The following is a 14232-nucleotide window of genomic DNA, read 5'->3' as shown; positions in this document are numbered from 1 at the left end:
GTTGTAGGGGGTCAGAATATGTACCTCAAGATATGCCACTGTGGTATAGAGATTATTGTTAGCTGCAGACATTTAAGATTCAACAGATGCAGAAAAAAAGCCTTCCCTTTCCTGACTAAAAGCAGGAACTTCTGAGAAATAAGGCTACCATTAATTCTTCTTCAGAACAGATCTAATCCCAGAAGGGAGAATGCAAATAAATCCTACCCCAAATCCCTCCTCCTGGGGAGTTTTATGGCCCTGAGGAGATGGGAAAACCACTCATACCTGTATAAACAAACATTACCACAAACTTTCTTATCTCCTATTTGCTCCCTTGTTAACCCATTATCTTTTTGCTTGTTTTTCCTTAAGTGCCTTTCTCAACTGTCCCCTTAAACTACTAAGATGATATATAGCCCCCAAATTCTAACCACCTTTTAGTTTCTCCTCACTGATTTTCACCTACATGTATGTACACTGCATGCATAAATCATTTTCTCTTCTCCTGTTGATCTTTTATCAGTTTAATTTGCAGTTTAATTCCCAATCACTGAACAAAGGAGGGTAGAGAACAATTATTTTTTTCTCCCCTAAAATTATAAGTCTAAGGCTAGTTCCATTTTTTGTTCCTTTAAACTATCTAATGGAACCTTTATATAAACCAAGCTCAGCTTATATACTCCTGGAGAATACGGAAAGAAAAGTCACTATGCAAAGAGCATCCGGTTTTCCACTTTCATCAAACTGAATTACCAGCAGAGGCAAGAAATCTCTAGAGTGCCTTAAACTATATTATTAACCATAAATAATTTTGCTGTAACTAATTTTATCAACTTCTACTGCCACAGATAAAAAAGACTTTGGAAATAAATGTTTGCTAAGATAAATTTTCATTGCTGTATCATCAAGAGCAATCACCTTATGGCCTACTTGGCTGGAGAAGAGGTAGATTCCGGCACTATGCTCTTGGTCAACAAGAAATGTTATCACAGTTGAAGGAAAAGATTTCATTCCTTTTAAAATATGAGGTAAGCAAGGTAACCATTCATGAAATGGTTCTTTGGTATAAAAACAAGAGCTTGACTACAAAAAGAGAAGGGAAAGTTAATGCCATTTTTTAAAATGTAAGTTCTAATCAGTTATCTTAAGCAAACAAACTAGCAAACCACTGTGTTGTCCTGACAGACCACAAATAATAGTGATACCTCTTTGATGTCTATGCTTCTCTTCTGGGGATGGGAGTCCAGAAAATGCTGCAAAGCATCTCTTTCTGGCATGGGTTGTTTTTCTAGAACTACTGTGTAGGTCTGGGTTTAACATCACTAGGTAACTGCCACTAAACCCAAGTATAGGCACAACTGGGTGCAAAGAGGGATGAAGTTTTTCAGCCTGTAGAATTGCCATCTTTTAGGTGAATAACAATTCATGAAACAATCCAAGAAGTAAAATTTCTTAACTTTTAAAATATTTAATACCAAGGGCACCTGGGTGGCTCAGTTGGTTAAACGTCTGACTTCGGCTCAGGTCATGATCTCAGGGTCCTGGGATCGAGTCCTATATCGGGCTCCCTGCTCATCAGGGGAGTCTGCTTCTCCCTCTCCCTCTGCCCCTCCCCCCGATTGTGCGCTCTCTCTCTCAAATAAATAAAATCTTTAAAAAATAAAATATTTAATACCATACCTCACTTAGAGTCCTGTTTCTCTCAAAGGTGATAGTAACATAATCAACTATAAAACATAAAGGTACAGAAATTACAAGCAGTATCTATATTTCTAAATGTATCATTAAGTATATGCAAATATAATTTTTTTTGCACTTATAACAGAGCATGCCTATTGTCTCAGACTTAATTTTTCCCCTCAGTTTTAGGCCAGTGACTTATATAAAGCAAGCCCACCTTTCTACTTTATCGTATTTTTATTTTATGTCATTTTATTTAATCTTTATATGCCATCTATGTTGAAAAAAGCCTGTTTATATCTCTTCTCAATTTACCTTCAAAGTGTTCTCTGTTAGCAAAACATTTTTCATTATACCACAATTTTCCTTTGACATAGTCAACCTACACGAATAAATGAAGAAATAAAAACATCATTTAGGGAATAGGTAGACTTAAGGTATAAAATTGAAAAACTTAATAAAAAAATTCTAAAGTATGATAGTTTAGGAATGGGAGGCAAATAAAGGGAGAAAAATTGTATGCCAACAAAAGAAAAGGTTGTAGAGTGAGGGCAAGGGATAAGGATATGCATTTTGAACAACACACATGAAAGGAATAAAAAGGAAAAAAACTTCACATGAATTGGCCTCTGTTAGTGACAGATGCTGGGGTTGGTCATATAAGACTGTCATTCTGGAGCTACCAGAAGCTGTCAGGCAGTTACCACAGTCATGATGGGTCACATGTTTATAGATTGTATATGTTGGATATGAATTATGTGTGAGAGTTTGAAGATGGTTTTGTTATAGCAAGAGTCCTGTGTTCAAAGTATTGTTGAGACAAAAGGAAGACCTTGAGTTTTTATAGACCAGCAATGAAGTCTTTATAATCTGTGCATTAAAAGTCTTTTAAATAGATGTCCTAAAATAGATTATGGTGATGGTTATACAACTCTGTGATTGTACCAGAGGCCATTGAACTGCATACTTTAAATGGGTGAATTTTGTGCTATGTGAATTATATCTCGATAAAACTTCCAAACAAAAAAAGCACTTCAAAATGGAATGGACAACAATTTATTTGAATGGTGCAGTATCTTCAGGCTAAGCTGTTACATCAAATGAACCGTTAGAGTTCTTATGTAAATCTTTAGGTTTGCAGGATACTGTAATTATCATTATAATATCCAGGCAGTTGATCTAGAATTTTTATTGGGCCTTGACTTATTCCTTTTCTTTCTTTTTAGAGTCCTTGTTTTTTTCCTACCTGGAAGCAAACTGGTAAAAGTCCACTGAATATCCTTGGGAATAATTTAAGCTGACCAGGTTGGCCTCATTCCAAGGATGAGCTCAGGATGCAGAGATTGGTCAGGAATGAGAACACGATCCAAGTCAGGTTAATGAGTCGGCCCAGACCTCCCAGAACTCCAGGGAAAGAATAGCTCATTCTCTACTACTAAACTGATGACATCAAAACCTACTGCCTATTCCTACTAACAATTGGAGAAAACCAACTGAGAATGAAGCTAATTTAGAGTAAAACAGACCCAAACGTGGAAAAGACAGCGTCCTACAGACATCTATTAGGCACTAAATCCAGTCTGTCTGGAAGCTGGATCCAGCGCCACCTTGAATTCCCTACTTATATGAGCCAATAGCTTCTCCTTTGCTAAAATCACTTTTAGTTTGGTTTCTGTCATTTGCCTTCAGAAGGTTCTGACTAACTGTGTAGGGGCGAGAATCCAACTATTTTTCTAAGTTTGTATCACGGACCGTGCGGAGGTTGTTCTTATGTGATATGACTTAATCACTTCACCCGACAGGTAAGTATTGTTATGCCCATTTTAAAATGAAGCAGCTGAGGTCCAGAGGGTGATAGAGCTGGTTCAAAGTTCACTGTGACATGGCTAATAAGCCAGCGCAAGATGTGGCTCTCAGTCTCCATTTACTCATGCACTGATTCCGCAAATATTTACTGAGACCCCCAATCTGCAAGGCGACGTGGTACCTTACTCACATACGATGGCAGATAAGACAGTCCTTGACATGACACTTCTCAGGAGGCTGGTCAGTGGGCCACTCAGACAGAGGAGGGTGGTGAATGAGAGGAAGTAGTGTTGAAAGCTTTGGAGATTGCACAGGAAGAGCACCCTTGTGGTCAGGGGAGGGATTCCTGAGGAATGAGGAGAAATTCTCCAAGTGAAATCAAAAGGAGAAGGAGGGAGAGCCTGCTGAGAAGATAAAACATCTTATACAATGGAGTCAAGGTACCGGAAGTGTTGGTTCATCTCATGGAAGGCGAATGTTTACTATGGCTGGTGAGGATAGCTTGTGGTAAGAGCAGATGGGACAAGGCTGAAGAAGGTAAGGAAGGCTCTGACTGGGAAGGCTTCTGTACGTCTCACAAGAGTCTGAATTGTATCCTTAAAGAACTGACCTCAAGTCCCTGCTATGTCCATGGAACAGATTGGGGGGACTAACAGACTTCGCCTCATGACAAGTTCCCAATTTGGGGCCTTCGCACTTCTTATTACCTCTTTCTGAACATGCTTTGTTAAAACCATTCCTTGAGGTCATTTGAGTTTCTGTTTAAACTTCACATCCTCGGAAGGCCTGCTAGAATCACCGTGTTTATTTATTTTTTTTCTTCGAATCACTCTGTTTAAAATACTGTATTATCTCTTCTTCACTCCCTATTTCTCTTCCCTGCTCTCATGTCAACAAGCCCAAATTACAATCTGCAGACACATTATACATTTGTTTATGAACCTGTTTGAAGTCTACCTCCTTCAATAGAGTCGTAGGCCACAGGAGACTAGAGGACTTCATCTATCTCGTTCCACAGATAGAATCCCCCTTGTTGAAACAGGCATGGCGTATAGCAAGTGTTCAGCTAATATTTGTTGAATGAATAAGTGAATGAATAAATCATCAAGTATTAACTCCTTCAACTTCCTGCCCAAATAGCCATATATATTCCATTCCTACCATCTTTCCTTCAATCATTATAAAGAAGTTCTTATCTAAAGATAAATCCCTATGCTTTTAAGAAAAAGTTAGCTTGTTCCCTTTCCTGCCCTGCCACACTACTTTACTATTTTGGAATACTTGTTTTTCCCCCCCTCTCATCACTACCAAAAACCCCTGAGTTTTGCTGATATATTTTAGTTCAAGAAGATTTATTACAATATCCTTGCAAATAGTAAAAACCTCTATGAAGGGTAATTTGCATATTTATTCATTGTCTAAGTATTTATTAATTGATCTGCCAGTCCAAGTTCTAGAATTGTATTATACCCATATACTTGGACTACAAACCTGCCACGTACAAAATTATTAATGGCAACATTGTTTGTAATAGCAAAAGATTACAAAACTACCCAACTATCCATCAATATGGAACAGGTTAAGTCAACTCTAGGAAGTCCACAAAATGGAATACTTACAGCTATAAAGAAAGAAGGGGGGAAAAGTCCATTCTTTATGTACTAATATGGAATTTTCCCCCCAATATGTTGCTAAGTGAAAACAACAGGTATGTATATATTTAGAATATTAGTGTAAGAGAGGACATTTTATATTCATAATTATTTAAATTTACATTTAAAAATCACTGAGAAGATAAAAGATGGAGGGGACGGGGAGAAGCAGGGTGAATATATACACAGGAGCAAGTGAGACTTCTCAATGTAGATCTTTATACAACCTTTTTGGTTTTTAGCTATGGGGAATGTATTACTATTTGAAAATAATAATCTTTAGATGTTGAAAATTCTAATTTCCCTTACAACATGTTCTCTCTGTTTCAAGATCTTCATCTAGCACTCCACTTTGATCTATATAGACAAAAAACGTAGATATTAGATAAAATGAGAGAAACCATTGCTCATCACTGTTGGCTCATCTCTTTATCTCCCCAATATCTGTGCTCAAGGTTTATTTTGTTCAAGTTCTGTCTTGAGTATTTTCCTTAGCTGGGACAACTGGGTGATGTATTCTCCGAATTCTTTCTCAGTCTTAAAGATGAATAATCTCTTGGCTCGTAATAGGATTTTTGGACTTTGGTCCCTTTGTCTTGATAGTCTGTAGATGTGGGTTTTACCATTTTCCAGCTTCTGTTGTATAAGTGAAATCTAATACCAGTGATATATATTTGCCTTTGTTTTTTCTGTTTGGAAACTTGTAATATTTTCCCCTTCTCCTTCAAATTCAGAAATATTATTAGGATATGCCTATGCATACATCTTTATCAATTTTTCCAGGATTTAGTGGGCCTTTTCAATAGATAGTCTTGGATCTTTCTTAATTTCAGTGTAATCTTTTTCCATTATTTGTGTTATTATTGTCTATCTGTTCCTTTTTTATTCCTTCCAAAAATTCTCTCACCTCTAGACCTGGATTATCCTCAAAGATTTATCTTTGCCCCAGTGATTTTTACTCATCTTTCCTAGATAGTCTGAGAAGTTTCTTCCTCTTCATCTTCTCTGCCATTTATTTGCATTTAAACAGTAGTTATTCTGTCCTTCAATTTATTCCATTTTTCATCGCTATTTGTGGTATTTAGTCCCAGAAAGTATTTTTATGTGGCACTTGAAACCCTAAGCTAATAAATATTAGTGGTCTTTTTTTCTTGCTAATATCTCAGTGCCCAATAACAGGAACCACATAAGAGGTGTTCACTGGATCATTGTTAAAGAAGTTGATTGATTAGGTTCTGCTGTTCTTGTTCAGTTGTTGTCTTCTCCATCAGCAACTCCGGTGTATGTTCTGATTCTAATGATCTTATGCCCTCAGGATGCTGGGCTGGCTTAGATGTATTTTCAAGGGAGTGCTCAGGTCTGGTTTGAGGAACACCTCAGAATGTAGTGATATCGGAGTGACAGAAGGCCAAGAGGTCTCTCCACCTCTGGGCTGTCATTCCCACCTCACCTCAGAACCAGAAAGAGGTCTCCTGGCTTTGGTCTCCTTCAACTTGTTCACCTCAGATGCAGGGAGAATAGAGCCTTCCCATTGGGCTTCTCTCCAGGAGACCAGCCCCTCTCTCAAGGTTGACAGAAACTTTCCCTATGGGGTTCCCAGAGCTCTGCAAGCCAAGCTCTCTCCAGGAGCCCCCACCTTCTAGTCCTCCACCTACATGTCTATGTGGCCAAATGCCTTGTTCTCACATGACCCACGAGAGGAAAGACATGCCAGGTTTCCTCAGTAGGGTTCTTCAAAGCTTGGGCTTCGAGTGGAGTCCATCTGTCCGGCATCCCCAACACCCTTAACAGACAGGTGGACAGGAAATGGAAGTTAGTGGGAGCTGAGGGGTAAGGAACAAAGCTCAGGTTATAGTCTCCTTTGTCCTTTATCTTATCACTTTTTGTGTGATTTAGTTTTAGCCGATATATTTGGATTGCTTTCTGACATCTTACTTTATAGTTGGTTTTCCATTCTTTTATCTTTGCATCTGTTTTCCTTTCTTGCTTTTTGTAGGAACCGATGGATTATTCTTTAATCCTCTTTTCCTTCCTCTGGTGGGTTGGAAGCTTTAGGTTACATTTCTTTTTCTTTTACGGTAATTATGCTTTAAACTTTATCATTTGTGTGGAACTATACATTTTTCTGTCAAATTCCAAAATTATTCTGCATATTGATTCTCCTACCAAACAAGGATCTTAAAATGGGTTGGTGATTCACTGAAAGTTATCTCCATTCCTCCTTGTATTATCTGGAGTTTTGGTTCCACTCAAGTACGAAACACAAAATTTTTAACTGTTGCTTTTTATACCAACTCCATTCTTTGAACAAATATTTAGTAAGTGCCTACCTTGTGCCAGGCTCCATGCTAGACACAGATCCCAGAGTGGAGATCACGGACCAGGTGCCTGCCTCTGTTCGAGCTGAGAGCTCACATTCTAGCTCTGTCACTGTTTCTGGCATCCCGCTCCTTCATGGGGATCTCTGGGTGGTAAGCTCTCCTAATGTCTTATCTGTGCAAATTTCTTTTCTTCACCCTCATTCTTGAATGATAGAGTTGAGCTAGGTTTGGGGTTCTATTTTGACAGGTGCTTCCCCCTGTTCTTTCTAATGTCCATCAATTTTGACTCTCTGGCCTCCCTGGTTCTCTGCTTCACATTTCCTCCAATTAGTATGGCAAGAAGTTGATCCCATTTGCGTCCTAAGACATAAGTGCTCCTTCTTTCTAGATGGTGTGAGTGAGCATTTGTGTGCCCACCTGGGTGTGTGCCAATGGGACTGTATGAGGATGGACGGGGGAAGGGACATGGCAAAAGGCTAGGAAAAATCATACTTTTGTTGTGGTTTACGAATTGAAGCATGCTTATGTGTTGATGGGAATGACCTAGTTGAATCACAAAACTTGACTTTGTAATAGAGAGGAAAGAAAACAAACTGATGGAACAATCCTCCCCCCTCCCCCAAAGGCCAGAAGCAGAGCTATGGCTATCCTTTCTCCGTAGGCACAGACCCACATGGGAGTAGGTGGACTGGGGAGAGCAGTGTTAGCCAAATTTCAGCCTCTACTCTCTTTCCAGCTGGATGCCATCGTGCAGAATACACCTCAACAACCACAACAATCCGGACGGAACATACAAAGAAGGGGTGGGGGCGGCCTCTGAACAAGGAGAGGCACTTCTTCCTTTGAAACAGAAGGGGAGATCATTGCTTAATGTTCGCTGGAAACATGTTTAAGTTCAAACTGTAAATCAGATCATAGTAACAGGAATGATCTATGTTGTGGATTCTTGTCTTGCACCTCATCTCTTAGGTCATCGAGGAAACACCTATCTTCTAACCAACCCTTAGGAATTTAAAGCTTCTTACCCTTTCGAAACCACAAAAGTCTGCCCTTGTAAACTACAAGAAAAAAAAAAAACACTTTAATTTTGGCTTGCATATCAGAAGTCATAACAAAACATAGCAATTTGAATTATACTAAAGGAAATGAGGCTTTTTGTATCCCAGCAGTTCGAAGCATCACACACTAAAACCAGCCTCTAACATAGTTTATATAATATTCTGGGGATTTTATCTTTGGTCTTTGCTTTGTTTCACTATTTTATTAATTTATTTGTACTTGAACTAAATTTCAGAAAGGATCTGAGATTTTTTAAAAAATCATGTAATGAAAGGCACCTGGGTGGCTCAGTCAGTTGAGCGTCCGACTCTTGGTTTCAGCTCAGGTCATGATCTCAGGGTCGTGGGATCAAGCCCTTGTCAGGCTCTGTGCTCAGCGGGGAGTCTGTTTGAGATTCTCTCTCTCCCTCTCCCTCTACCCCTTCCCCTTCTCTTTCTAAAATAAATAAATAAATCTTTAAAAAAAAAAAAAGAACTTTGTGGTATGCATATTATATATCCTCACCAAAATGTATATTCCCCTTCTCTCAATTCCAAAACTAACTTTTTAATTTATGTTAATTTGTAATACTATATTTAGCTTTATAAGTTACCACAAGGTATTTTGGGAACATATGTAACTATAAAATAGATAATCTTTTACATGTACATATTTAAAACTTACTATAAATTTGTATAGCAATAAAACTAGCACCATTTCAAAGGATATATTCAACACTAGAAGGCAAGGGAAAAAATCACTTCCATTTTTTAAATGGAAAAAGCATTTAAATTCTAAGATATACCACACACAGCTCAAGTATCAAGAATCTCCACTTTATGTTACAGAAGATATTTAACAGCAATTCACGTACCATTAAGACAGAGGATGACGGATAACGGAGATCTCCACTTACAAAGAGACCCAGAGAGGTGAGGATAACTAAAAAGTGATTTGTTAAAACCATATCCACCACTGAAAGCTCTGTGTGTTCTAAGGGAAGAAATCATACCAGGGGTTAAAAAGTAAGGAAAAGGTGAGATCCCCAGCAAAGCAAAGACATTTCATCAATACTGATCAAGTGCTGATATATACGGGATACTGAAGAAGGCACAGTTAGAGGAATTACCTTCTCCAACTTGGGAATAGATCGTATCTGTCAGGTTATACCACATGGTATCATTGTAATCCCAAAATCCAGAAAAGCTGAGGCCTATGTAAATACCTAACATGAGAAAAAAGGAAGGTTAAGTCTAGATAACTTTACAAAGCGAGTAACCCACTCCTAAGTTGCTCAGTCTTCTGGGGCCAGACCGCTCATCTGCCCCACCTCAACTCCCCTCCCCTCAGATGGGATCTCACTTCCCAAGCAATGGAAAGATCAAGTGACTCCAGGTTAACGTAGGAGTTTAGCCAACCAACTGATTTAAATTTTAAGGATTTTGTTTTATATCGAAGGGGATCCGAATATGCCACCCCAAAATATGCCACTCTGGCTTAAGGATTACTTTGAGCTGAAGGCAATTGAGAATCAACAGACTCAGGAAGAGTTCTCTGCCCTCTCCTTACCTACCTAAAAGCAGAGCATAATTTTCCCTTTGGGAAATGTGCCTCCCCACCCCTGTACCAGGAAGAAAAGAGCACCAGAGATGGGAGGGGAGTCAGCGCTGAGACAAGTTTGCATAAACAGACTTTACTAGAATAGCTCTTCTCTTTCATTAGTCCCCCCACATATTTCCTAGTCACTTCCCCATAATTTATCATCCCATGAAGCCCAAACTTATTTCTTTTCTTAAATGGTATCTATGCCCCCAAGTTTAACCCAAGTTTCACTTCTATTCAGTTAACTCCTGTGAATGTAAATATTAATAAAAATTGTATGCCTTTTTTCTTGCTAATCGGCCTTTGTTAATTCACAGACCTCATTCACTGAACATAAGAGAGTAGAGGAAGAGTTTTTTTCTTTTCTGACGGTATTTTTGTAAGCATAAATACATTCCTATTTCAGAAATACAATCTTAGTCAATACTTTAAAAACTTCAAGAAAAAAATTAAAATTCCAAGAGGAAGAACCTATGTTTGATTTACTTTAATATTTGTGATTTAAAAAACAGAAAAAAATATTTGCTAATGCCTCCTGAGAGCCTAGTAAAAGAAAAAGATGGAACACACTGCATATACCTTGATCTTGCCTTTCTTTGGCCATGGCTAGGAATGTTGAGAATCTTTCATTTTAAATACAGAATATTAACCTGAAGTCATAGGCATAAGTATTGAGGGCAGTGGGGGAACCTACAAACGGTTGATAATCTAATGCATATACTCTGTTTCAAAAAGATGAATGTAGAATGTAATGTATGGGGATTAACATAAGAATAAAAAAAAATTAAAAAAAAAAGATGAATGTAGGACCACTCATTTCTTTTTTTTTTAAGATTTTATTTATTTTTTTGACAGAGAGACACAGCAAGAGCAGGAACACAAGCAGGGGGAGTGGGAGAGGGAGAAGCAGGCTTCCCGCAGAGCGGGGAGCCCGATGTGGGACTCGATCCCAGGACCCTGGGATCATGACCTGAGCCGAAGGCAGCCGCTTAACCGACTGAGCCACCCAGGCGCCCAGGACCACTCATTTCATGAAGTGTGTATTTTCACTCTCAGCTGTTTTCCATGTAGGGCAAGATGTAGCAGGAAGTGTTGTTATCATTCACTTTTTCCAGGAAGAGGAAAGTTAATGACAAGCATTGTCTTTCTAAGCACTAAGTCTGTTCCACAGATAACACTATCCTATATTCTAAGTAGGGATGACTACCAGTGTCCCGTGTGATATCACATGACCAGACCCCTGCAAAGTTTAGAAATATTTAATTGAGAAGTAAGCAGTGCAATAAATGCCTTATTCTGGTTAATACTTTTAGACTCAAATTAAGTTCCAAGCCACTCTGTATAACAATTGACCACAACTGCACCCAGGCTTACAGAAGCTGATGTAGACCATTGTGAAGAGTTTGGATTTTATTCTAATGGCCAAAGGGAAGTCACTGGGTGTTTGATGCAGGGAAGTGATTTGGTTTATATTTAAGAAGATCACCCTGGTGGCTGTATGGAAGATGGGTTGTACTGTGGCAAGAACAGAAATAGGGAGACCATTTAAGCTGGAGCGGTGGGAGGTGGGAGGAATGGGGTGGCTGGGTGATGGACACCGGGGGGGGGGGCGGTATGTGCTATGGTGAGCGCTGTGAATTGCGTAAGACTGATGAATCACAGACCTGTACCCCTGAAACAAATATTATATGTAAAAAAAAAAAAAAAAGAAAAAGAAGATAGTAGGAGGGGAAAAATGAAGGGGGGGGAATCAGAAGGGGAGACGAACCATGAGAGACGAACCATGAGAGACTCTGAGAAACAAACTGAGGGTTCTAGAGAGGAGGGGAGGTGGGGGGATGGGTTAGCCTGGTGATGGCTATTAAAGAGGGCACATATTGAAGGGAGCACTGGGTGTTATACACAAACAATGAATCATGGAACACTACATCAAAAACTAATGATGACATAATAAAATAAAATTAAAAAAAGAAGTTATGAATTAGTCTCATGGAAAACCAATGTTGATTTAAGATTTCAGTAGAGGGGAGAAGTGGTCACGCTCGGGATACACACTGGGTACAGCACCGTCCTGGAATGTTGTGAGAGTAAGAGTGGTCAGGAATGGGTTTTAGATTTTAGTTTTGAGTAACTGGATATGAACTGGGATGAGGAATACTGGAGAGGAACAGATTTCAGAGGAAGATGAATCAAGAGTTCTGGATCAGACTTACTGTATTTGAGATGCTCATTAAGCATCTCAGTAAAATAGACAACTGAATAGAGGCGTTTGGTCTCCAAGGAGCAGTCAGCACCAGCAATAGAGATTTAGGAATCACAGGCCTGGAGACGGCATTTCTACCCAAGGACTAGGTTAAGTTTCTCAGAGAGAGAAGTGGTTCCCTAAGGAAGGAGAGCCTAGGACAAAGTCCTGAGTTCAACAACACTTGAGGGATCACACCAACGAGAAGCCCATCTAGAAAACCAAGGAATGACTGGTGTGGTAGGATAAAACCAAAGGTGGTATGGAGCAAGCCAAGAGAATAAAGTATTTTGAGGAGAGAGTAGTGAATTGTATCAACTGCTGCTGGGAAAGAAAGTAGAATGAGGATAAAGAATTGGCTGCTGGGGGTGCTTGGGGGTCTCAGTCTGTTAAGCCTCAGACTCTTGATTTTGGCTCATGTCATGATCTCAGGGTGGTGAGATGGATCCCTGTGGGCAGGTTCCGCTCAGTGAGGAGTCGACTTCCTCCTCCTCCTTCTTTCTCTGCCCCTCCCCCAGCTCGTGCATGAGCTCTCTCTCTCTCTCTCTAAAATAAATAAATAAATAAATCTTAAAAAAAAAAAAAGAATTGGCTGCTGGAACTGACCATATGGAGATCATGGGTGATCTTGGGAAGAAACGTTTCAGAAGAGCGACAAGAACCAAACACTGGTCTGTAGTGGAATGAAGACAGAGTGGGAAGGTGGAAAATGTAGCACCATCTACAAAAAGTTCTTTGTGTAAATTTTGCTTTGAAGGAGAACAGAAAAATGCTTAGGATGGGAGATATTAGGGTTTGTTCATATGCTAATGAACCCAATCCAGTGAGGAGGGAGAGCAGGTGATGCAGAAGGAAAGGTGACATTTATAGCAGAGATGCAGGCACGAGGTGCCTTGGATGGTTGCAGGGAGTGGGATCCAGAAGAACAAGGGTTGGGGGTGGCTCTGACAGATGCAGACACTTCTCATGATGCAATAGGCGAGAAGGCAAAGTGTGCAAGTATGAATGCAAGTAGACTGGCAGGTTTGCAGGTGTAACAATGAAGGAGTTCCTTGTGATCCATCATGGTTCTCTACATGAACTATGAGATAAAGTCATAGCTGAGAGCGGAAAGGGGAAGAAGGCAATGCAGAGGGTTGGAGGAGTGGGAAGAGGTCTGAGATAGGTCATTTTGCAGTTGGAAAACAAACTTACCAGCAAAAAGAGACAGGATTTCTGGGTGGTGATGAGTGCCCACTTGAGATATGTGATTATGAACTGACAGTGAGACCAGTCAGTGGGATGTGAAAGTGAGACTGGTGTGCAGTGTTTTCTCTGGCAACATTTGGCCCTTCCAGTGCAGGAGTAGAGGTGGTTTTACCCAGAGTTGGGTCTGCACGGGGACGCAAGATAGAGCAGAACAGGGGAGTTACCGAAGTATCGGTAAGGGTGGGCTATGCAACCTATATGGGGGGTAGAGAGAAAATTAAGGGTGTTGAGAAGTGGAGAAAGTCTCAGTGAAATCAAAGCAGTGCTGGAGTAAGAGCACTAGGAGAGACTGACTGAATGGGGAGGTCGTGGACAGTGTGAGATGCTCATGGCAGAGATTCTGCAGACCTCTCCATTTGAGAGCCTGCTTTTGCTGAACTGGTTTAGTTGGAAATTGTGTCTCATCCCCCTCTGTGTCAGCCAGATGGAAACTCAGCTCCTTTTCTAACTTTGTTTCGTAGATGCCAGGCTAGGACCCCCTCCTTCTCTCTCTCCAAACCTGCCTGCCTGCCCTGAGCCACAGGAGAGGAGACTTCCTCAACGCTCTTGTTCCAACCTGCCACGCAGCGGAGAGTCACGGGAGAGAAGGGGCAGCCTCCGCTCCTTGGGATCTCACTCAACCTCTTGAGAAAAGAAATAGCTTTAGCAACTCCGCCTGCCC

The 14232-nt window shown here is 40.1% G+C and overlaps 1 protein-coding gene across 1 annotated transcript in view; it reads right to left on the bottom strand.

Annotated features, from left to right (window-relative positions):
- The window catches only part of CATSPERB (cation channel sperm associated auxiliary subunit beta), a 95370-nt gene that overhangs the window by 57247 nt on the left and 23891 nt on the right, over positions 1–14232 (bottom strand). Inside the window, exons 7-12 of the mRNA XM_034992627.1 lie at positions 9609–9704; positions 9354–9472; positions 8467–8499; positions 1978–2044; positions 1663–1709; positions 901–1065 (exon numbers count right to left, since the gene is read on the bottom strand). Coding sequence (XP_034848518.1) covers positions 901–1065; positions 1663–1709; positions 1978–2044; positions 8467–8499; positions 9354–9472; positions 9609–9704 — 527 coding nt within the window. The remainder of the gene's footprint in view (positions 1–900; positions 1066–1662; positions 1710–1977; positions 2045–8466; positions 8500–9353; positions 9473–9608; positions 9705–14232) is intronic.

This window comes from Mirounga leonina, unplaced genomic scaffold, assembly GCF_011800145.1.
Source record: "Mirounga leonina isolate KUSES-001 unplaced genomic scaffold, KU_Mleo_1.0 Mir_82, whole genome shotgun sequence".
NCBI lineage: Eukaryota > Metazoa > Chordata > Mammalia > Carnivora > Phocidae > Mirounga > Mirounga leonina.
The sequence above is the reverse complement of the archived record's forward strand: the minus strand, read 5'-3'. Positions and strand labels throughout refer to the sequence as shown.